We start from the raw sequence: 25,007 nt of genomic DNA, 5'->3' as shown, positions 1-25,007 counted from the left end.
GGCTCCTTGGAGGCAAGGATTCTGAGGCTCATCTAACATATTTTGGACATGTTGTAAAGAGAGACCAGTCCTTAGAGAGGGACATCATGCTTGGGAGGGTGGAGGGAGAGTGCAGGAGGGAAAGGTCCTCTATGAGGTGGATTGATTCAGTGACTGGGGTAATCGGGATGGGTGTGTCAGAGACAGTGTGATTGGCACAGGACAGAGCAGTTTAGAGCTGTTGTACATAGGTTCGCTATGAGTCGCAAGCGACTAGATGGCACATAACAACAACAATGCTTTTAATGATTAAACCCCTGTGTATCAAAAACATTTTCCAATAAACTGAAAAGAAAATCTACTGACTGGGAAAAAGCATTTGGCAATACCATTTCAGACAAAGATCTCATATAAAAAGTTTACAGGGTCTTCAACGAGATGGAAAAGGCACTCTCCAATTTCCTTTGGAATGGAAAGAAGCCCCAAATAAGCAAACCACTCCTTAAAAATAGAATATGGTAGGAGGTAACTCACTCTCTGATTTCAAATCCTACTACACTATCGTGATGGTTAAGACAGCTTGGTACTGGTACAATGACAGACACATGGACCAATGGAATAGAATTGAGAACCCAGAGATCAGCCCATCTATCTATGGTCAACTGATTTTCAACAAGGAGATGAAATCAGTTAAGTGGCAAAATGACAGACTTTTTAACAAATGGTGTTGGCAAAATTGGAAAACTACCTGTAAAAGACTGAAGCAAGATCCACATCTCATCCCTTATAAAAAAACCAACTCAAGGTGGATCATGGACCTAGGACTAAAACCAAGGACTCTAAACTTCATTAAAGAAAAGCTAGGAAAAAGAACTAGAAGTCCTAATCCACAACATAAACAGTCTTACAAGTATCCTGAAAAACCTATAACCAGGAGAAGATAAAATAGATGAATAGGATCTTCTAAGAATCAAATCCCTACGCACATTCAAAAACTTCTCCAGCAGGGTAAAAAGGGAAGCCACAGACTGAGGAAAAGTATTTGGTAATGACATATCAGATAAGGGACTTATATCCAGAATTCTAAAAATACTTGAGCACCACAACAAGATAAAGGTAAATAATGCAATAGGAAAATGGGCACAGGATATGAACAGACACTTCACTGAATAAGACATTCAGATGGCTAACAAGCACATGAAGAAATGTTCAAAATGCTAGCTCTATGAGAGATGCAGATTAAAACAACTATGAGATATCATCTCACCCCAGTCAGAATAACAAAATTTAACAGAACAGCAAGCAACAAATGCTGGCGAGGTTGTGGAGAAACTGGAACACTTATGCACTGTTGGTGGGAATGTAAAATGGTGCAACCACTGTGGAAGGCGGTATGGCACTTTCTCAAAAAGTTGCAAATAGAGATACCATTTGACCCAGCAATTCCACTACTGGCATTATACCCCAGAGAGACCATAACTGACATCCAAGCAGATATATGCACACCCATGTTTATTGTGGCTTTGTTCACAATAGCAAGGAGTTGGAAACAACCTAAGTGCCCATCAACAAATGAATGGATAGAGAAACTGTGGTATATTTACACAATGGAATACTATGCTGCATTGAAAAACAAGGAATTCATGCAATATTATTCAAAATGGGTGTCCCTGAAGGACATTATGCTGAGTGAAGTATCTCAGTCACAAAAGGACAAATACTGCATGGTGCCACTGTTGTAAAACAGGACTGTCCTTGTGTTGAGAGACTGAGAAAGATGGGTTCAATAATGTATACTGCATTGAAACAGATGAGGAAGAAAACTGTTTAAGAGGGATATGTGATTAGGTATTTTTGTCATGACAGGAGTCCAGAGCAAAGGCTGTATAGTGGAGTGGACCTAGGGGAGGGATTGTAAAACAATGAAAGAATTTTTCTTTTACTTTTCCAAGAGGGTAGTGTACTAGAGAGGAGGGTTGGGAGGGGAGAAAAGTGTAACAATGAATGAAAGGAAATCCAAAGTCTCTGAAATTAATAATAAATTTAAATAAAACAAAAAAAAAGAAGAGGGGAAAAAGAAAAAACAAAAGTTTACAGGGTCTCCACAAGAAAAAGACTGATAATACAATTACAAAAAGGGCAAAAGACATGGAAAGAATTTTCACAGGGAAGATATTCGAATGGCCAACAAATGAAGAAATGCTCAAAATCACTGGCAATAAGAGAGATGCAAATCAAAACCACAATGAGATACCATCTCACTCCAGTGGCAGTGGCAAAGCTTAACAAGACAGCAAGCAAGTGTTGGAGGATGTGGTGAGATAGGAACTCTTATACATTGTTAGTGGGATTGTAAAATGGTACAGCCACTCTGGAAGGCAGTTTGGAACTTCCTCAAAAGGCCGGCCATAGAAACTCCACATGACCCAGCTATTCTACTGCTTGGAATATACCTTGAGAGAATGAGAACTGAGTAACAAACAGAGACTTGTACACCAATATCATAGAAGCATTATGCACCATCCCAAGAACATGGACACAACCCAAATGTCCAACCACAAATGAATGGATTGAGAAATTATGGTACATTCACACAAAGGAATACTACGCAGCACACAAGAGCAATGATTTTGTAAATTATTACCTAACTTGGGAGGGACTGAAGAACTTTATGCTAAGAGAACTAACTCAGTCCCATAAGGACAAATATTGTATAAAATCATTATTGTAGAACCAGTATGAAGATCCAAAGAAGGAGAGGGGAGCTGAGGGGAGGGGAGGGTGGAGCAGGGGCAGGGACGGGCTGTTTAATCATTGGGTCACACAATTTAATGGGGGGGTGTAAAAGGAAATGGGAAAAATCTGATGTGAAAAACAATGTATGCAAATTTTGTAAATAAACCAGTATAAAATTAAAGAAAATTTAAAAAGACACTCTTAAGACATAAATAGTTTAGGGAAAAAACTTGAGCCTCACCCGTCAAGTTGGAATCAACCCGGTCAGTGCTGTCCAGTACGTGTCCAAGGCTACACCCCTCCCGTGGGAGGACAATGGTCACGTTTCTCCCATGGAGCTGCTGATGGACTCGAACCACTGAGACATGCAGCTTCTGGGTTAGCAGCACAGCTACTTACAGACTACACCATCAGAGCTACCTGGTTTGTAATCTGTGCATATTAATGGAACAAATCATTTCTTTTACAATAATTCATACAAGACTAGTATCTGTGAGGCAGAGGTTCGCAGTGTTGCAAATGCCCAAACTGCCTTACCATCCCATCATCTCTGACTTTAATGATTCCCCTTCTAATGATTAGCCTTCTCCCTCCTGTCTATGTCTTTGAGTTCTGTGATTCACCGGAATGCCTCCCAAAAGTGTAAAGAAAATCATCAGAGAAAAGATTCACGAGATTGTGAATGGTGTAAGCCCAGGTGCATGGTAACAGAGACTGGTAAACAAGTGCCAAGAAGCTGCAGGCTGAGGTTGTTGGTTAGAGACTGTTGGCTGCCAGCTGTCGGGACAGCCAAATCGGGTTAGATGCAGTATCCCAAGCACAAAATTGTGTTGAACTTTCCACAATAATTCCTTTATATAGAATTTCAGGGTTATAAACCACACCTCCAAGAGAACTAAAGGGGGGAAGGGACTTGTACACTACTCCAATCCTGGCTTATTGATAAAATAAATAACTCATCCTAAAATAAAGCACTGGCAAAGAAGCTGGAGTCACAAAATGGGAAACTATGGATGGAAGGGCCATATTACTTAATTCATTGTACCACATAAACAAACCCATCTTGTGCTCTTGGCCAGGCATAGTGTTCAGTGAAGGAGCTCCGATGGCAGAGTCCATAGGCAGTTGCACTGCTAACCCAAAGGCCCAGCATCTCCTTAGTTCAAATCCACCAGCAGCTGCAGGTTAGAAAGATGGTTAGTCTCCTTTCATTATGATTCACAGCCTCCAAAACCCAATGGAGGGTTAATACGGGTCAGAATATACTTGAAGGTAGTAAAAGAGTGTCTTCTAAATGCCCTGCAAAGATTATCTTACTCAATTTTCATAGCAAGCACATAAAGTACTATCTGCTATTTGCTCCTTTTCACGTGGGAGAAAATGGAAATTTGCAATCAACTAAGTTGCCTAGGGTTGTGACTCTAGTGGACAGTAGAAGCAGGATTTGAACCCAGGCTGTCTGACTCCAGGGCTCCAAGGTTTGACAAATGCACCATACTTGTTATTTGTGAAAGACAAAAACACTCATTATATATTGTTCTTGGTCTCAGGTAAATGGCAATGCAAACAGTTCAATAAATCAAGTTGTCAGCTATTTTCATTAAGGATACTTGGGAACCTGTATTTGGCCCTAATTTTAAGTGTTGTATTAGTTTCTGTCATTCTCATTGCCTTAGAGTTGGAACAGACTCACAGCTGACCCTCCAGGATGTTCACACTATTTTAAGGATGTTGACAAAACAAATTATCCCTCTAATGTTTCTCTTTTGCAATTTAATTCGGTTATTAAAATGTTTTCATTTAAATTTTTTTCTACTTGACTGTTTCAAGCAGCAGATGATTTTTCCAGCAAAGAAAAATCTTAAAGGAATTTTAAAAGTGCTACCTTAAGACTACAGTGACCTTTTTTCCTATTTTTTTTACTATTATTTTATGATTCCAAAAATAGTTTCCCCTTAGAGCTGACTTCCTTTCTAGAATTATTTTTGTTTCCAACGATATTGAGAATCGTTGTTTTCATTCCTTCTGACTAGATTTCTCCCTCTTCCTTTCCTATCAGCCAAGTCCCCCAGCGCACCCCCTCCAGTGTGTGTGTGTGTGTGTGTGTGTGTGTGTGTGGAGGGGGGTGTATTTCTGGGGGAGGGGGTGTAGTGTGTATATTTCTTTTGCTTTCTTGGTACTAGTAAGGGCAAAAGGAGTGTGGGTATAGGAAAGAGGGAGGAGAAAGAAAAGAAGAAGAAAAAAAACACCACCAAACCCCAAACCAGAAAAAAGAGCATGTCACTGTGTGTGAATATAGCGACTTGTGGATAATTACATCCAAGTTGTACTTTGCCTTTTTCTTTCCGTTTTTGGACACTTCTTTCTCACCCAGCCAACTGGGATAGACAAAGCCCTGTTGGTGCCCGCAGCGGCAGAACTCTAGTAGGGGGCTGGCTGTAAATTGACGTGGCATGGAAATTCTCCGCTAAATTGGAGCAGCTTGCATGTTTCTCGAAATCAAGCCCAGTCTCCCAGAGCCGGAGCTTAACTATGGGTTCAACGACTTTACAGAAGAATGGATAGGAAAAGTCTTCGGCTCCTTTTTTTTGGATTAAAAAGTTTTCTTTTGGGGACATTTCTGTTTTGGCTGAAAACAAAATTAAAGCAGTGAAGTCTGTAACTTTCTTTTTGCAGCTTAAACAACAGAATTTGCTGCTCTTTCCCCCCACCCCCTTTCCTGCAATTTAATTCCTTACAGATTTTGCCATGGGGTGCGGACTTAGAAAGCTGGAAGACCCTGATGATAGCAGCCCTGGAAAAATATTTTCTACCCTGAAGAGACCGCAAGTGGAAACAAAGACAGAATTTGCTTACGAATATGTATTGCTGGATTTCACGTTACAAGGTACTTTTTGCTTTTATTTGTTTGTCAAAGGAAATGGTTCAAAGATGAGAGAGAACTAGTATTTTTTTTAATTGTTGGTTTATGAATTTTAAGGCTGTTCTTCATAGTGAGATTGTGTAATTAAGCCAACAACATGCCTTTGTTTCTAAATTATATCTTGGAAGATGTTTTATTTGCTTTGTTTTTTAGAACAGAAAGCCACTAAACAATTAGGAAAAGCTGCTAGAAAAATATTTTCTTCGTTTTTCAAATCAGTACTTGGAGAAGGGTCCATGAAAAATATTCTATTTCTAGGTTAAATAATCATAGCCTGAATGACAGTTTGTACTTGTGTCTTGTAGAAGATAGGCTTCTTGCTAATTTTTGTGAGTATGTTAATCATTTGCTGATTTTGTTTTAAATTTTAAAATAGAGTTAAGAAGGGAGAAAAAGGTAGTCTTCTTTAGACAGTATTCCCTTAGCTTAGTGGTGCCCTGCCTCTGAGAAACTCCCTGTTCCAGAAAGTTGGAAATACAAATAAACAAGCCCAGATGGCAGCTCTGTGTGGAAGGAGCTGAGGCAGCTCAACTTCAGAATACTTTGCCTCTCTTCTTTGGGAAACTTTGGAACCATGTACAACCGCGGGACAAAGCTGACTTTTCAGAAAGAAGGGCTGCAATTTTCATCATGAAATCTTAAAAATGAAAACTTTATGGCCGTATTTCAAGATGACAGTACTTAAATTCATATTACCAAATTGTTCTTTCAATTCTAATCATTCTCACATTTGATCAGTGCATAGAACTTTCATACTAAATTATCATGCTGTATAATATCTTAATTTTTTTTTTCAATTTATGCACAAATCTCACCCCCTCCCACCCCTATCCCCTTTTATCGTTTTCTTGGCTCTGGAAACAGTGAATCTTTGTGTGAGAGGCAAGGGCAGCCCATTTTTCTTTGTCAAAAATTGAGCTAGCAGTAAACAAATTCCCTCCCAGGGTCACACCAGACTCGTGCATCTACCACTACAATAGTCCCATTTCCCCTTTTAGCTAAATCTACTAAAAGGGAAATAGTATTTTTTATTTTATTTGTCATAGTGAGAAATTAATTAAGCTAGTAGCAATACACTGAAAAGTAACCAAAGTCTTATGGATTTTTTTCCCCCTGAACTTTCAAAAAAAGTCTTTATTTGATATAATACTAGTAGCACTATATCTGCTCTGTTGATTTTCCTTGCCAGCATTTTTTCAGAGACTATAACTTCTGTAAGTCCACAAGATAGAAACACACATTCTTCTTAACCTGAAGAAAAAATGTTCATTCATAAAATTGCAGGCCAGATCCATTCTTATCTACCCTTGAAAATGTGCTGTTTATTTGAGTAAATCACCGTAGGCTCACAGGGCTTATAGTAGCTTGAAAAAGGTCTTTAACTGATTCATCCCCTTCCAGTGATGTTACCAATCTCAAATTCATTTGTGTAAATGCATTTGCTTTTGCGTCAGAGAAGCCTACAGCTTTCTTCAGGAGTCATTATGGTTTTGTCATTATCAGAAGCACTTTTCTTTGTGGAAGGAGTATCATCCTTCTGCTGTAGGTGTCTGAGGCATCAGTGGGATGTGTTTTATATGAAAATGTTGGTTTACCATTAAGTATGGGTGCAGTGCACGAGTGTTAGACCAAAGCAGGCATCTATTTTAAAGTTACACCTGGTTCCTATTTGAACTAGGCCCCTCCTCACTTAGTGCCCCTTCCCTCTCCATCACTTCCATATGTTTTGCTTTTGTGCATTGCCTCTGCTTCAAGAGCCAGGACACTTGGACCAGGTTAGCTCCACAAACCATTTTCAGGATCGTACTTGACCTGCCCCTCTTTTCTGTTGTCTCTGACCTCTGCCTGCCACTCTGGGGATACAGGAGGAGTCAAGACGAGGTTAAAAAATGCCAGCCTTCTCCACAGTACCAATTTCTCTCTCCTAGTGTTGCTGTAAGGAGTACTGAACTGTGATACCTTCTGTCACTCAGAGAAGCCTACCCCTTCCTCCCATGCAAGGAGCAACCTTTCAGCAAGCAGAATGGCCTGGTGACAGCTGTGTGCGCTCACAATGCATACGTTCTCTCCTGGTTCTGCCTTGGTCTTTCCAAACAGAGACCAACAGAACAGGCAAGACTGGGAGTGAAGTCCCCGGGGGGCACAAAAGAGACCCTGTCAATCTCCCAGTGCCTTGGATTTATTTATCCATCTAGATGCATCTTCTTATTCTTTCCCTCTCCTCCTATTTCTCACTGTCTCGGTCACAAAGGAGGTACATTCTACATATTAGTACATACAGTTTCAGTGGTGATCACACGTGCTCACTCTGCTGAGTCAGAACTGACTCACAGCTGACTCTCCAGTGTGGTTTTGGAGGCTGTAAATCACATGGGAGGAGACTGCCCATCTTTCTCCCGTGGAGCCAGTGGTGGATTTGAACTGCCAGAGAGGCGGGCCAGAGCTCCCTGGAGTGATAATACCCTTATTCAAAACACAAACCCAAACAAAACTAGTTACAATTAGATAAATAGAGTTAAATAGTCAATTTTGATTCATGGTGACCCTGTCTACTCAGTACAACCATCGTCCGTATGGTCTTGAGTGGTTGGGTTTTCAGGAGTAGATTGCCAGGCCTTTCTTCCAAGTCCTCTGGGCGGACTCAGATCTCCAACCTTTAGTCTGACAGTCAAGTGCATTAGCCGTTTATACCACTCATGGGCTCCATGCTTACTATGGTTGAGTCCCGTCAAGTCAGAATCGAGTCATGCTTATTGTAGGAGAATGAAGTGTCATTTTCACCTCATTACAGACTGCTTCAAAGGCATCCCCACTGAACTCACGTGTTGTTCATATCGCCTTCTACTGTTCTTTATCTTCACCTTCAGTAAGCCACCCAGGATGTTCCTGGCTTTTGAATCAAAGCTCTTTCGCTCACTAACTTGTCAAGTTAGCAAATTTTGCTATCTTTCCATTTCCTCATCTGCAAAATGGAGATCCTAGAGATATTTTCCTCATAGAGTTGGGTGTTTTGGTTGTTTTTTAAATATAATTTTTATTTTATACTAGTTTACTTACAGAGTTCATATGTTGTTTTCCACACTGAATGTTTCCCATTTCCTTTGTCCCCTTTCCATCAAATTGTGCGACCCTATACAGACGTTGCAGCCATCCTCTCCCCCTTCGATCCTCATAAACATTCTACAATAATTGTCTTATACAGTATTTGTCCTTATAGGACTGAGTTAGTTCACTTAGCATAATGATCTCCAGTCCCTCCTAAGTTAGGTAGTGATTTACAAAATAATTGCTCCTGCGTGCTGCATAGTATTCCACGATGTGAATGTACCATAATTTCTCAAACCATTCATTTGTGGTTGGACATGTGCATTGTTTCCATGTGTTCAATGCAATCTCACTACAGATACCAAATTAATTTTTTAATAGATTGAAAGGAAAATTGTCACATTTATTTGGAGAGGAAAGAGACCCGGAATAAGCAACACACTTCTGAAAAACAAAAATGAAGCGGGAGGCATAGCACTCTCTGACCTCAAAACCTACTACTCATGGAGTTGTTTTAAGGGTTAAATAAAATCCTTTCCTTGGAAAGTACCTGGCCATTAGTGAGCAGTTAATAAAAATTAGCTGTTATTACTTTTAAAAATATGTTCTGGTACAGTGTTAAAATAGTTGCTAGCCCAGAGATTAATGGTTTGAACCCATCAGCTGTTCACAGGAGAAGGGTGAAGCAGTATTTTTCTATAAGGATTCATAGGCTTGGAAACCCTCTGGAGAATGTCCACTCTGTCTTACAGGGTAGACTGTTAGTCAGAAAGATATGGGACAGTGAGTTTGGCTTGATTTTTATTTTCCCTCATGTATGAATACCTTTGAAATTCCATGTGGCCTCTTTTCTACACTCTTTGTAAAGCATTTTTAACATCTCTTGCCATGATAAATAATAATTCCTGCATTGCCCCTCGAAAAAGTGGTAATTGTTGGTTTATTATATTCAGTTCTAAGGTTCATGCACACTTTTCTTACCCTGGGCATGTATCATTCATTTGTACAACTGTAAGTCCACACAAGTTATTTAATATTATCTGTGTGCAGTCTTCTGCTGGGTATCATAGGGAATACAGAAGAAATCTAAGACATAATACCTGCCCTCAAGAAATTTAAATTCTTGCCACTATAGTCACAATTTTCCTGAAGCTTTATGTCAGATCTACTAACTGCACTAGTAAAGTTTCATTGCCACTTTTATAATAGTTTCTGGGATATTATAGCAAGGTAGCAATCGATTAAGACTTTTTGACTTCTGCTTATCAAGAAAACAAAGCTTCTCACCACTGGGCCAGCCGCCATCATCATGATAGATAGAGAAGAGATTGAGACTGGTAACAATTTCAGCTTACTCTATTCTACAATCAACACTCTTGGTGGAAGCAGTCAGGAAATTAAAAGACTAATTGCATTAAGAAAATCTGCTATCAGGGACCTCTCCAGAGTACTGAAGAGCAAGGATATCAGTCTAGAGACTAAGCTGCACCTGATCCAGGCCATGGTCTTTGCAGTTACATGCTATGCATCAGAGGAATGGACAGTGACCAAGGACAACAGAATAATTGATGTCTTTGAGTTGTGGTGCTGGAGAAGAATCTTGAACATGCCATGGACCACCAAGAAAATTAACAGGTCTATCTTGGAGAGGGTGACCCCAAGTTGCTCCTTAGAGACAAGGATTTTAAGACTTTATCTCACATACTTTAGGCATGTGGCCAGGAGGGACCAGTCTTTGGAGAAGGATATCATGCTTGGAATGGTTAAGGAACACCACAGGAGAGGAAGACCCCAGATGAGATGGATACAATAACTGGGGTAGTGGGTGTCGGTGTGTCAGAGACAGTGAGACTGGCTCAGGAAAGAGCAGGGTTCAGAGTTATTGTACATAGGGTCACTATGAGTTGTAGTCAATTTGATGGCACATAACAACAACAAAGATTTCTTAAAGTGTGTTGGTGAAAGTGTGAAGAGTGTTTGTGTGATAATGTTGTTGGGTGCCAGAGATGACTGTGACTCATAGCAACCCTATTATCGGCAGATCTTTACCTGCCCTACCCTGCACCATCTTAATGACCTCTGATAAGCTCAAGCCCATTGTTATGGTCACTGTGCCAAACCATCATGTGGAGTGTCTTCCTGTCTTTCATGGACCTTCCACCTTTCCCAATGGGATGTCTTTTTCCAAAGACTGGTCCTTCTTGAAGTATATGAGTTTGTGAGTATGTGAGCTGTAGCTTCACCATCATCATCTGTAAGGAGCAGCCTAGTTGACACTTCCTCCAAGACAAACTTGTGTGTCTTTTGGCAGTCCACAGGATATTCAGTGCTCTTCTCCAACGCTATAATGAAAAGGCATCAATTCTTCTGTTTTCTCTATTCATTGTCCAACTTTCCAGTGCATAGGAGTAAAAGATAATAGAATTCCTTAATGAAAAATTAAGTTAATTCTGCAGAAAGGTCTACAAAGGTTAGTCTGCATTCTTAAAGAAAATGGGGGAACTCTCTGGATACTATTCACATTATGAGTGGAGTTTCTACTATACTAAACATCCAACATAAGGACAGAAAATAGCTTCCTTATGTGAATTTCTAGCAGTTACATAAGCAGATCCTGAAGAAACTCTTTTTTGCCTCTACCTTGTTTTATTAGAATTAGTATAAGCTCCGCTGGAGAAAGAAGGGCAATCTCCTCCTGTGCGAGTCGGATCCAATTCGACAGCACACAACAACAACAAGAATTAGTACAAGAAACTATCATTCTCCTATATAATTTTAAACAGAAATAAACATATATGTTGTATGTTTCCACAGACGATACGGAAAATACATAGAGATAATTTCTATCCACAAGTATTGTTTTGTGGACAAATTTTATATTTTAATTTGTTAAATTCATAAATTTGTCAAGCTAAATATTCTAATTTGTCAAACTAAACTCATAAATCCCTCATTCTCAGGAATTATACCATATTCACTGTCATATGACCCAAGGTCATGAAGTTTTGTGGGATAAATTAATGAATGAAAAAATAAACAATTGCACAGTACAAGCAGAGGAAATGTTGCAATATAGAAAGTGTAAGAAAAAGAAAAAATTACAAGTTGGACCAATTGGAACTTGAGTTAGGGTTTTAACTTACCCTCGAAGAAAAAGTGAGAATTAGAAAAACATTAAAAGATTAAAAGGATCAGGAAACTAATACTACAACTTTCACAAAGAATAAATTTTAAAAATATTTTAAAATAAGCAAGAGATAAACACTAAGAAATGAGGATATCCCTCCAACATCCAGAAAAATTATCTCCTAACGAGGTATTAATACCAATTGACACAGCTATTTAGGGGAGAAATTATTTATCATCCTCCGCTCTGGATACATGCAACAGAAGTGCGTGCACGGGAGCACCAGGAAGTACATAACATGAATGTTCAATAAATCATTGTTTGCTATAAACAAAAAGTATACACACCTTCAAAATCCAAGAATAGTAGAATAGAAAAATAAAGTGTGACATACTTATACAATGGGCCACTATACTACAAGGTCAACCAACTTTTCAGCAAAACACAAATATTAAATATTTTGAGTTCTGCCCATAAAAGGCCTCTGTCATAACTCTACCGTTGCTACTCAGAAGCAGCCAGGTTGATGTTGTTACAAGCTATTGAATCAGAAATGACTCATAGCTGACTTTCTAGCAGGGTTTTCAGAGGCTGTAAATTGCATGAGAGATAATTATACATCTTTTCCCACAGAGCACCTGGTGGATTCGAACTGCCTGCCTTTAGGTTTACAATGCAGCTCAATAAGACCACCAGAGCTCCATTGTTATAGTTTGCTGTCCCGTCCCATGTGATTTAGTGGGTGTAAATCACATGGGATGAGATTGCCCATTTTTCTCCCATGGAGAAGCTAGTGAATTCAAATTGCCTGCCTTTGGGTTGGTAGCACAACTCCTTACCACTAAGCAACCAGGGATACATAGACAGTGTACAATAAAACAGCCTGTATACGCTGTAGTTTGTTGATACCTACTGTGTTGTTATTGTTAGGTGGTATTCAGTTGATCACATGTCACACAAAGCGATATGACAAAGTTGAACTGCCCCCTAGGGTCTTCTAGGTTGTAATCTTTACAGAAGAAGCAGGTTTATCAGGTCTTTTTCACACAGAGTATCTGGATGGGCTCAAACTGCCCACCTTTTGGTTAGCAGTGAATTACTTAACATCTGTGACACCAAGCCCCTCCTATTTATAATGGAAATGAACAAGCTACAGCTACACAGACTGCACAAGATGATTCTCATAAGCATAATACCGAATGAAAGAAGACAGACATGAGCACTTACTATGTGAGTCCAGTTGCATAAAACTCGGAAAATTGGCAGAACTCAGCTGTCATTTTCTGGGGTACATTATTGGGTAGGCGACTGAAAGGAAGACTTGGGAAGTAATAACTCTAAAAGGTAGTAGGAGCTTTTAGTGAGGTGGGGCCTGGTTTGCCAGCTGTTTTCTGTTTGTCTGCACAGTGATTAGTTTTAAGTATGTTTGGTGTTATTTTTTAAAATATGTTACATTTCTCAAAAGCAGGGGAGAGTTGGGGGGTGGATACTAAGAAATGGGGGAATAGCAAATGAGGCTGAAAGACAGGATGTATACAAAGATTCAGAAGTGAGAAAAAAGGGGTGTGCCTGTTCTTTGACCTGCAAATGAAACAGAATGAAGGGGCAGGAGGTTTTGAGGGAGAGGTAGTGAAACAAGAGGTTGCAGGAGTTTAAAATGTTATATCTACATATAATAGTGAACTACACAATCTGATCATCTAACTGTATTTTCAAACACCACCACTATGTTAGTTCAATTAAATATATTCATGAGTGACAACAAAAATGGCTATCAGAAAAAAAAAACAACTGTACTTGGGAACTTATTATTCAAATGTTATTTATAGAATGGTCCATGATGTTCTAAGGATCCCTAGTAGCACAGTGGTGAATGTGTTTGCTGCTAACCAACAGGTCGATGGTTCAAACCGCAGTCATGCCCTGGGAGGAAAGCACTGGCAGTCTGCCTCCATAAACTTCGGGCTCTGCTTACAGGATCACTGCTAGTAACAAAAAACAGCATGGGGTGCGGAGTTTCTATTTCTAAGTGATTTGAAACATTATAAGTAAAGATTGTTGGTTTTTTGTACAATAGAGTCAGAACTGACCCACAGTTGACCCTCCAGCAAGATTTCGGAGGCAGTAAATTGCACAGGAAGGTTCTTTAACTATTAATTATATTCTAAAAGGATCCTGTCTGAAATTTCACAGCCTAGCAATAGGCATTCCTATAATCATGTATTCCTCTATCAGGAATGCCTTTAGGGGCTCCAATATAATGGCTTTAGAGCCAGTCTGTCTGCATTCAGCCCCAACCCCACCAATTAGCAATTTGATGAGATTACTTAATCTCTGTTTCTTGAGTGTCCTCATCTGAGAATGCTAAGGTATACCTTATGTGTTTTTAATGTATACATTAAAATTGGGCATGTAATCACTTTTATGCTGCTTGACGTAAAATATGTGTTTGATGTGTGTTACTTTAGAATTTGTAGAAGTAGCAGTGCCTTTGAGTTGTGTTGAAGAGTATAGAACATAACGATGGGTCACAAAGAGAATGAACTGGTCTGTCTTGGAGAGGGTGAAACCAAGTCTGTCATTGGAGGCTAGGATTTTCAAGCTCTGTCTCCCATACTTCAGGCACATGGCCAAGAGAGACCAGTCCTTGGAGAAGGACATCATGCTCGGAAGGGTGGAGGGACGGCACAGGAGAGGAAAACCCTGAATGAGATGGACTGACACAGTAACTGGGGTAATGAGAGTAGGTGTGTTGGAGTCAGTGAGATTAGCTCAAGACAGGGCAGAGTTCAGAGCTACTGTACATAGGGTCATTATGAGTCTCGGGCAACTCGGCACTTAACAGCAATGTGTTACTTGGAGTTCTCAGCTACTACGTTGTCCAAACAGAGCCAGGAAAGGACTTAAAATCAAGAAAAGTATAAAAGGGCTGTATCCTTTCAATAGACTTTGGCCCTCAGTATGTTGAACAAATCATTTGAGAAGCTAGACTTTTTGAAGAAGAATGTGGCATCAAGATCAGAGGAAGACTCATGAAACACCTGCGTTATGCAGATGACACAACTTTGTTTGCTGAAACCAAGGAGGACTCGAGGTGCTTGCTGCAGAAGAGAAAAAACCTATAGGCTTCAACATGGAGTACATCTCAGCATCAAGAAAACTGAAGTCCTTATCACTAGGTCAATAGGCAACTTTACAATAGATGAAGCAAAGAGTGAAGTTGTCAATAATTTTCTTTCTTGGATCCCTAATCAACACTCTTGGTACCACAGCAAGTTGAGAAATCAAAAAGATGTGTTGCATTTGGAAAAATCTACTGTCAAGAACCTCTCCAGGTTGCTCAGGAACAACACTGCCAGTTTAAAGATTACAGTGCACCTGATTCAGGCATGGCCTTTTCAGTAACTTTCTATGTGTCTAAAAGGTGGACAGTGAATAAGAATGACAGAAAAATAGCCGATGGCTTTGAGTTGTGAATATTCCATAGACCACCAAAAAGAACAAACATATATCTTGGGGAAAGTACAACATGGATATTTTTTAAAGGCAAGGGTGGCGAAGCTTCATTTCATGTACTTTGATCATGTTTTCAAAAGGGGCCAGTCCTTAGGAAAGGACATTGTGCTTGGAAAGATGGAGGGTCAGTGAAAAAGAAGAAACTCCTTAAAGAGGTGGATTGACCCAGTGACAGTAACAGTGGGCTTGAGTGTGTCCAAGATGATGTGGACAGTGCAGGAGAAGGCCAGGTTCAGATCTGTTGGTCATAGGGATGCTGCAAGTCATAAGTGACTCAACAGCACCTCACAACAGTAACAGCAGTGCTCACCTGCTGACTGAAAGGTGGAAGTTCAGAAAGACGCCCTGGCAATCTGCTTCCCACAATCAGGTATTGAAAACCATTCAGAGCACAGTTCTTTCTACTCTTGACACACACGAGGGCACCATAAGCCAGAATGGATTTGATGGCAATTGGTTTATATGCTATTTCATCTATTTTTTCCACTGTAATTACTGGATATAGTATGTAAATTGATCATATGTTCCCTTTTCAAAATAATACTTAATGGATTAAAATCAAGAAAAGTGTAATCAGGGCTGTATCCGTTCTCTCTACCTGTACTGTTTGTATGCTGAGCAAATCATTTGAGAAGCTGGACTTTTTTGGAAGAAGAATGTATACAAGTATTTCCAGTGTTTGTATATCTTTAGATGAGAAAAAAGGGTTTCATTAATATGTCCAAAAAAGCATACCAATCACTGGTAAGCCGGTGGGGAAAAAGGTATATGTATTTTATTTATATCTCAACAAAGACTCATTGCTATCAAGTCAGAACCAACTTGTAGCTGACCGTCTGGCAGGTTTTTGGGAGGCTGTGAATTGCACGGGAGGAGATTGCACATTTCCTGTGAAGCCACCGGTGGATTCAGACAGCCAGAGAGGGGACACTTTTGAGTTAGGCATGCAGGTCCCCATGGACTATCCCACCAGTGCACTTTTATATATTGAAATACATATATGTGTCTGTCTTGGAATATTTTCATGGTCTCACATGATCAAAGTACAGCTTTTGGCATTGAACAAGTTCGCTTTATACTGGAATCATTTTTTCTCTATTTTTAAAATTTTATCCATGCCTATAAAACTTTTTCAGGAAAAGGGACTTTTGAGGGCTCTGGTGGCCTAGTGACAAGAAGCTGCACTGCAATCCCAGAGTTACGTGGTTCAAATCCACCAGATGCTCTGCTGGAGAAGGAGGGGCAATCTCCTCCTGTACCAGTCAGATCCAGTTTGATGGTACACATACAAAAAATAAGAAAATAAATTTTTTAAAGGGGACTTCTTTTTTTTAAAAGACTATTTTTCCTTTTGAACATTTTCTTGTTCTTTGGATGGAAGTTTGCATTGCAGTTTAGTTCTCCATTCAAGAATTCACATACAAATTGTTCTATGATACTGGTTGCCTCTCCTGCAATAATATGTCAGCACGTTTCCTGTTTCCATGCTGAGTTCTCCATTTCTATTTGTCTGGTTTCCCTGCCCCTCCTGCCTTCACATCTTTGTATTTGGGAAGATGTTGCCCTCTAGTTTCATTTAAAAAACAAAACAAAACCATTCCAATTCATTCTGTTGAGTTGGAATTGACTCCTAGCTGACCCTCCAGTTAATTTTCGGAGGCTGTATATCTCACAGGAAGAAATTGCCCGTCTTTCCCTGAGGAGCTACTGGTAGATTCTAACTGGCTGACCTTAGGTGGTTGTTGTTGTTGTTGTTATGTGCCGTCGAGTTGCTTGCGACTCATAGCGACCCTATGTACAACAGCCCTAAACTCTGCTCCGTCCTGTGCCAATCGCACTGTCTCTGACACTCCCATCCCAATTATCCCAGTCACTGAATCAATCCACCTCATAGAGGGCCTTCCCCTCCTGCGCTGTCCCTCCATTCTCCCAAGCATGATGTCCCTCTCCAAGGGCCTGTCTCTCCTCACAACATGTCCAAAGTATGTTAGATGGAGCCTCAGAATCCTTGCCTCCAAGGAGCCACCTATGTGGACATATAGTTGGTATTTCTAGGAGCACACGCCTCAAGGGTATCATTTATTGTATAGGTCCATCTTTTCTTTGACTGAAGAATGACCTCTGGAAGTGGCTTCATTTCCAGGTTAGAAGGGTGTCTTCATCTTAGGGTAATAGTTGCAGGGGTTCCACCAGTTTAGATTTCTTTTTTAAATTTTAGAAACTATAAGAATAAATGAGAGACTGTTGTTTTGCCTTCAGCATTTTCCGTTTTCATTATAAAAACTCATTTTGTTTTTATAATTTTCAAACATACTGAAATGTGTGTTCACTCATCTTGTCTTTGGTTCCTGACAATAGTCTTGTAAGGTGTAATAAACCTTGGGCAAATTATGGAGCAGCACTGAAATTGTAATCAGCCACATTTGTTAGTGCTGTCAACACCCCAATTTGTTCCTTCTCCCAAAGAATTAAGAAGCACTGCTGATGGCTGTGGAGCTAACAAGAGAAAAATGGTTTGCAGCTGGCCTATCCGCCTGTGCTATTCAAATTCCAGCCAAAACAACAACCAGCTCCCCCTTAATTTCCAGTATTTAAAAAGTAGCGCCTCTGGTATTACTGCCCCAGTGTAAGTCATCAAATCAAAGGTCTGGCCTCAGATACAGCCCATCGTGGCTCACTCTGGTGGCATCAATGGAAATTCTTTACTTTCCTCACATCTCAAAGTCTAATCAGTTTTGCATCAGTCTAATCAGTTCTAAATAAACTCCGTCTGATTTTAGCACAATTTTTCCAAGCATTGCTGAGAATCAGGGGAATTACATTAAGAGACATTCTCAATGAGAATCTCATATTTGTTTTTTCTCTTCCTGGTCCTGGCTTGCGTTTCTTGAATGCTAACATTTTTCATGCAAAGTCCCAACAGAGAATAAGACAGCTTGTTAATAGTGTGTGTCTCCTCCTATCTGTTAATAAGAAGGAATCTAGTCACTTCTTCTGTGTCCTAGGTGAACACTATGATGAGGCAGGTGGCCCCACCCAGGCCTGGGTAGGCTCTGGGGATCCAGAGTAGAAGGCATAAGCCATCAAATCATGGACTGTGTTCAGCTTTTAGAGAATCCTCAGTGTGTACAAGGTGGTAAGATGTTTTAATTTGCTCTTTCTCTTGGGCTTGGATCAGGCGGCAGCCAGGTTCTATTGCTCAGCCATGGCCAAAATCAAGGCTTGGGACCTTCACGGCAAGAAGGAGGAGCTGTTAAAACAGCTGAACGATCTGAAAGTGGAGCTTTCCCAGCTGCGCATCGCCAAAGTGACAGGCGGTGCGGCTTCTAAGCTCTCCAAAATCCGAGTTGTCCAAAAATCCATTGCCCGTGTTCTCACTGTCATTAACCAGACTCAGAAGGAGAACCTCAGAAAATACTATAAGGGCAAGAAGTACAAACCCCTGGGTCTGCGGCCCAAGAAAACACGTGCCATGCGGGGAAGGCTCAACAAACACCAGGAGAACCTGAAGACCAAGAAGCAGCCGCGAAAAGAGCGCCTGTACCCACTGCGGAAATATGCAGTCAAGGCCTAAACTTCTTAAATAAATAAAACCCAAAAATAAAAAAAAAAAAAAAAAAAAGGTTTTAATTTATTGTCACTTTTAAAAAGTGGTTCAAAACCACTCAGAGAAAGCTGGGAAGACAGGCCTAGCAACTTGCTCCCAAAATCTTTGATTACTCGATGGATCACGGATGTGCTCTGCATATATGGAGTTGCTATAAGTCAAAATCAACTGGGTTCCACTAACAACTTGTAAAATTGGGAGATATTATGCAATAAGCTAGGTTTTTTGTTTGGTTTTTCTGAAAACCCAGAAGATCAGTAACAGTGGTCCCGCCTCCCACACAGCAGCACTGGCCAGAACTCCTGTCGTCTTTAGGTAAGGCTGTGAGCCTTCTCCAGGTCCCATACCCAGCTCCCTTCTTTACTTTATGTTGTAGTTATGTGTCGTTGAGTCTGGACTGACCATTAGCTGGCCCTCCAGAAGGTTTTCAGACACTGTAAATTGCACGAGAGGGGATTGCCTGCAGAGCAGCTGGTGGATTTGAACTGGATGTTCTTGGATTTACAGCGCAACTCTTTACCACTAGGCCACTAGAGAGCTCCCTGTGTGAACTGGAGTCAAGGGCTCGGTATAGTAAATCATTTGTTAATTAGGCACCATCCCTCCAATTTTTAATATGAGTATTAGATTTTTTACCTAGAGTTTGACAGGTTGAAGAGCCTGGCTTTGTTTGGGATTTTAAAAAAATATATATTGGCTTGCATAAAATCATTCATATACATTGTGTTTACATGTGTACATGTACTTTGTATTTTATATAATCATTCATATACATTATATTTTATATCATTAACTACCATTGCTCTATGCCTTTTACCACTTTGTCTTTTCAGTGATGAAGGTGGCAGAATAGAACTAAAATAATGGGATAATATTGCTTGTTAAATGCTGAGTGCCTTGTGAAATTACAAAATAATTAGAAATATTTTTTACACATTCTATGTGTTGTAACATCCTAAAGTCCTCTTTGAACTCAGTCCTTAAAATGTTCTTTGTGTATTGTGACCTATGTTGCCCCATTCTCAGGGATGGTGGCAAGATCACAGAAAAGAAATTGAGTATCATGCTGACTAAATTGCTCTGAACTTCAGTGCACCCTTCTGGTGCACTTTTCCTAATCCTGAGTGAGTTCTTCATTTGTTAAGGTTTCCTTCCAAGCAGTAATGCCCAAATATACTCAGTGAATCACAGCATTTCCAGCCAAAGTGAACAAGGAAAGCAAGTCCAACTGCACCTGGAAGTTCTCCCGGGCCCACAAGTGGAGTGAACCCATTTAAGGAGAAACATTTCCTTCCTTTCTCATGCCATTCTTTGTCCACAGTACAATCCTCTCTCAAATTCTCTCCAGATCTCACTCTAACATAAAGCTAATGAAACTTCCTTGTATCCCTATATCTTTTTTTACTTCATTATTGTTGTTGTTAAGTGCCGTCTAATTAACTCATTAGAGACCCTGTGAGTAACAGGCCTGAACTTTACCTACCCTGTGCCATCTTTACACTGTCTGTCATGCTCAAGCCCATTTTGGTGGTCATTGTGCCAGTCTCTCTTTGTTTAGGATCTTCCTCTCTTTCACTGGCCTTCTACCTTTTTCAGCATTATGTCTCCCTCCAAGGCCTGGTTTTTCCTGAAAATATGCACAGACTAACTAACATCAAGTTTTACCATCCTTGCCTCTAAAAAGCTCTGTTTACACTTCCTTAATGACAGTTTTTGTTCTTTTGACAGACCATGGTACATTCACTACACTCTCCAACAGCACAATTCAAAGCCAGCTATTCTTTGCTCTTCTTTATTCCTTTTCCAACTTTCAGATATAGAGAAAGCAAACAAAAATACCATGGCTTGGATCACACACACTTTAGTCTTGAAAATTATATCCTTACTCTTTAGAACTTTGAAGAGGTCTTTGACAACATTTTCCCCAATGCAAAACCTCTTTGGATTTCTTGACTGCTATTACCATGCGTGTTAATTGTGGATCCAAGTAAAATAAAACTGCTGATAACTTCAATCTTTTCTCCATCTTTATCATATTGTATATTGGTCCAGTGGTGAGGATTTTTATTTATTTATTTATTTTTTTAAGAAAGCTAAAGAAACTTTATTATGGGAGCACCTGGGTGGAATTCCTTGGTCTGGAGAGACAGACCAGGGGAAACTGCACTCTAAGGTGAGTTGGGCAGGTTTTTATAGTAAGGATCTTATAGGGAGGGAAGAGAGGAGCGTTCCATTATGATTTAGCCGGGGGGCTAAACTTTGTTGACATGTTGATATTCTTTAAATCCTTCATTCTCCTCCTTTTACCTTGGTCTGGGCCTGACATCCCAGCCTCTTTAGTGAGAAAAAGGGCAATGTATCTTCATTCTAGCAACTTCCTACTGAACAGGGACATAGATCTGGGACTCAGAGGCTGGATTGGGTTGTCTCAGGACCAGTAGCCAGGGAAGAATATGGATATCACAGCAACTGGTTCAAATTGGTCATTTCTTTTTATCCTGTGAAGTAAAATTTCGAAAAGACAGGGAGCTATTAGGAACAATATGAAGAGCTACTTATAGTTGGGGATCTGAGTGAGGTGAAGAATAGTGGGGCCCGTTTGAGAGGTGTAAGAGGTCTGCTCAGTGAGAGGAGCATGTTTGACCTAAGGAAGGTGGTGCTAATGGGGGGTACCTATGACCTTAACCACCGTGGGGTAGTTAGGATGACAGTATAATGTCTGTCTTGTCGTGGTTGAAGAGGTTTGGGTACACGCCATTTGATGAGGATGGTGTCTCCTGGGGTGATTCCAGCTATCTGGTGTACACTTTCAGGGGAGGGTCTGGTTTTGCAGGAGTCCCCTTGTTCCCAGAGTAATTGTTTAATGAGGGAGAGATGAAGAAGATATGATGCTAAAAGAGGGGGGTCAGTGGGTAGGTTATGGTCAACAGTCACGGTCAGCTGTACATCAGCTCAAAGGGACTCAAGAAAGGATGGTGAGTGGGGAGTTGCTTGGATAAAGGCTAAGGCAATAGGAAGTAAATTGCTGCTTCCCACACTCTGTTTATGGTAACTACAGCATAGGCTGCCTGACAGTAAACATCAGAGGTCATACAAGAGCTGTTGTCAACAGAGAATGGTCTAGATTAGGTATGGGTTGGTCAGATAGGGGAGTAAAGAGTTCATATCTTCAAGGCTTCAGGGCAGCTATAGTCATAATGAGTCAAGGTGTTTACTGGAAGTAGGGTGGCCAGGTTGAGGGACAGTGATTGAGAAAGGCTAATATTAAGGTCCTTGAGGAAAAGTATATGGAGTTCCTGTATTCAGCAGGGGGGAAGTAAAGATAGAAAGCGGTGGGAAAGCAGGTCTTGAAGTCTATGGCTAGAGAAGACTTGCAGAGGGCTTCTCAGGGTGAGTTTAAGCACCTCTTTAGTGAGGAGAACAGCTGCTGCTAGGGATCGCAAACAGGGTTGCCATGCCCAGGTAGTGATATCGAGGTGTTTAGAGAGGTAAAGGTGGGTCCAGTGGGCTGAACCAAGATACTAACAGTAATACCCTGTTTTTCATCAGCAATAGATGGAAAGGTTTAGCTGGATTTCACAATGCAAGAGGTTGAGACTGTAAGAGGAGATGCTGAAGCTTGAGGAAAGCTTTTTAACTATCTGGGATGAATCTAGGGATCCTGGTGAGATGGCTTTTGCCATATCATAAAGGGGTTTTGCTAGTAAGGAAAAGTTGGGAGTCCAGTGTCTAAGGAAACTGATAAAGCCGAGAAAAGAGAGGGTTTGATCAGCAGTTTTACATGGCTGGAGGCTTTCAATGACCATTAAACTTCTAGTGGTGGGGTCAGTTTAAAACTGATACATGACTGTGTGGAGACAGCTGGGCCTTGAAGGCCCTTGGAGGCCAAGAAGTTAAGAAGTTGAGCAGTGTGAGTTTGTGAAAGTTGATATGAGGGACTGTTGTTGTTATGTGCCGTCGAGTCATTTGCGACTCATAGCGACCCTATGCACAACAGCCCTAAACCCTGCTCTATCCTGCGCCAACCGCACCGCCTCTGACACACCCATCCTGATTACCCCAGTCACCGAGTCAATCCATCTCATAGAGGGTCTTCCCCTCCTGCGCTGTCCCTCCACCCTCCGAAGCATGATGTCCCTCTCCAAGGACCTGTCCCTCCTGGCAACATGTCCAAAGTATGTCAAACGAAGCCCCAGAATCCTTGCCTCCAAGGAGTAGCTTGGTTTAATCCTCTCCAAGATGAATCTGTTTGTTTTCCTGGCCGTCCATGGTACATTCAATACTCTTCTCCAGCACCACAGCTCAAAGGCATCAACTCTCCTTCTGTCCTCCCTAGTCATTGTCCAACTCTCTGATGCATAACAAGCGATTGCAAAGACCATGGTCTGTATCAGGCGCACCTTAGTCTCCAGAGAGAAATCAACATATTGCAAGTGAACACTAGGGAATAAGAAGCTTATTGGAAAGTAGGCTAGTAATAATGGATTTTAAACTTTTGTGGTGTTGTGCGGAGATAAGGAATTGGGGTCTGACAGGAAAAGAGGAGGAGTATTTCAGAGTAACAATAACAGGTTGGTGGAGGCTGCAGATGGAGTGGAAAGATCATTCTGGACTCTTGCCATGACAATAATACCTAATCATATATTCTTCCTAAACAGTTCTCTCCCTCATCTGTTTCAATGCAGTATACATTTTTTATCCCATCTTAGTTTCCCCCCAACTCTGATGTCAGTCCTGCTTTACACAGTGAAACTATGCAGTATTTGTCCTTTTGTAACTGAGATATTTCACTCAGCATAATGTCCTTCAGGGTCATCCATTTTCTATAATATTTTGTGAGTTCCTTGTTTTTCAATGCAACATAGTATTCCATGGTGTGAATATACCACAGCTTCTCTATCCATTTGTTTGTTGATGGGCACTTGGGTTGTTTCCAACTGTTTGCTATTGTGAACAAAGCAGCATTAAACATGGGTGTGCATATATCTGCTTGGGTGGCACTTATGGTTTCTTTAGGGTATATATCCAGTAATGCAATTGCTGGGTCAAATGGTATTTTTCTTTTCAACTTTATGAGAAAGTGCCATACAGCCTTCCATAGTGGCTGTACCATTTTACACTCCCACAAACAGTGAATAAGGTTTCCAGTTTCTCGACAACCTCGCCAGCATTTGTTGTTTGCTGCTCTGTTAAATTTTGCTTTTCTTACTGGGGTGAAATGATATCTCATAGTTGTTTTGATTTGCATCTCTCTTAGAGCTAGGAATTTTGAACATTTCTTCATGTGTTTGTTTGCTATCTGAATGTCTTCTTTGGTGAAGTGTCTGTTCATATCCTGTGCCCATTTTTCAATTGGGTTGTTTTCCTTTATCTTGTTGTGGTGCTCGGGTATTTTATAAATTCTAGATATAAGTCTCTTATCAGACATGTCATTACCAAATATTTATTCCCAGTCTGTGGCTTCCCTTTTTACCCTGTTGGAGAAGTTTTTGGATGTGCATAGGGATTTTATTCTTAGAAAGTCACATTCATTTATTTTATCCTCTCCTGGTTATAGGTAGTGGTGAAGATTTTTATCTACTTGATGTTGAGATGTAAACCAAACTGAAGGCAGTAGGCTTTTAGCTTTTGCAGTAAGTGCTTTAAAGAAGACTTAAGTCTTTACTTTTTGTAAGTAAGATTATGACATCTTGCACAATGCAGGTTATTGGTGAGTCTTCCTCCAATCCTGGTGCCACATTCTACTTTATATAGTTCAGCTTCTCAAATTACGTGCTTGGGAGAAAGGATACAACTCCAATGCATACCTTTCCTGATTTTAAACCACAGAACACAAGGCTTTGTTTGGACAACTGCTTCTTGGTGTAGGTATAGATTCCGTATGAGCAAAATTATCTGGGATCCCCATTCTTCTCAGTGTTAGCCATAATTTGGCTTTGCATGATAAAGAAATCTAGTAGTCAACAAGTCTCTGCTTTCAACCACACTAGCATCAGCAGTGATATCCCTTATGCTACAACCTCTTCTGAATCCAACTTGAATTTCTGGAAGTTCCCTGTTGATAAATTGTTCCA

General features: G+C 40.4%; 1 protein-coding gene and 1 pseudogene across 1 annotated transcript in view; both read left to right on the top strand.

Annotated features, from left to right (window-relative positions):
• The first annotated feature begins 5,463 nt into the window (after positions 1 to 5,463).
• RFTN2 (raftlin family member 2) overlaps positions 5,464 to 25,007 on the top strand; it is a 95,934-nt gene continuing 76,390 nt past the window's right edge. Inside the window, exon 1 of the mRNA XM_006889066.1 lies at positions 5,464 to 5,602. Coding sequence (XP_006889128.1) covers positions 5,464 to 5,602 — 139 coding nt within the window. The remainder of the gene's footprint in view (positions 5,603 to 25,007) is intronic.
• Positions 18,532 to 18,900, top strand: LOC102844897 (annotated as a pseudogene).

The sequence above is a fragment of the Elephantulus edwardii genome, unplaced genomic scaffold (assembly GCF_000299155.1).
Source record: "Elephantulus edwardii isolate Elephantulus edwardi_28Jun2011 unplaced genomic scaffold, EleEdw1.0 scaffold00075, whole genome shotgun sequence".
In the NCBI taxonomy this organism is placed as follows: domain Eukaryota; kingdom Metazoa; phylum Chordata; class Mammalia; order Macroscelidea; family Macroscelididae; genus Elephantulus; species Elephantulus edwardii.
This window is presented reverse-complemented; position numbering and strand designations above follow the sequence as displayed.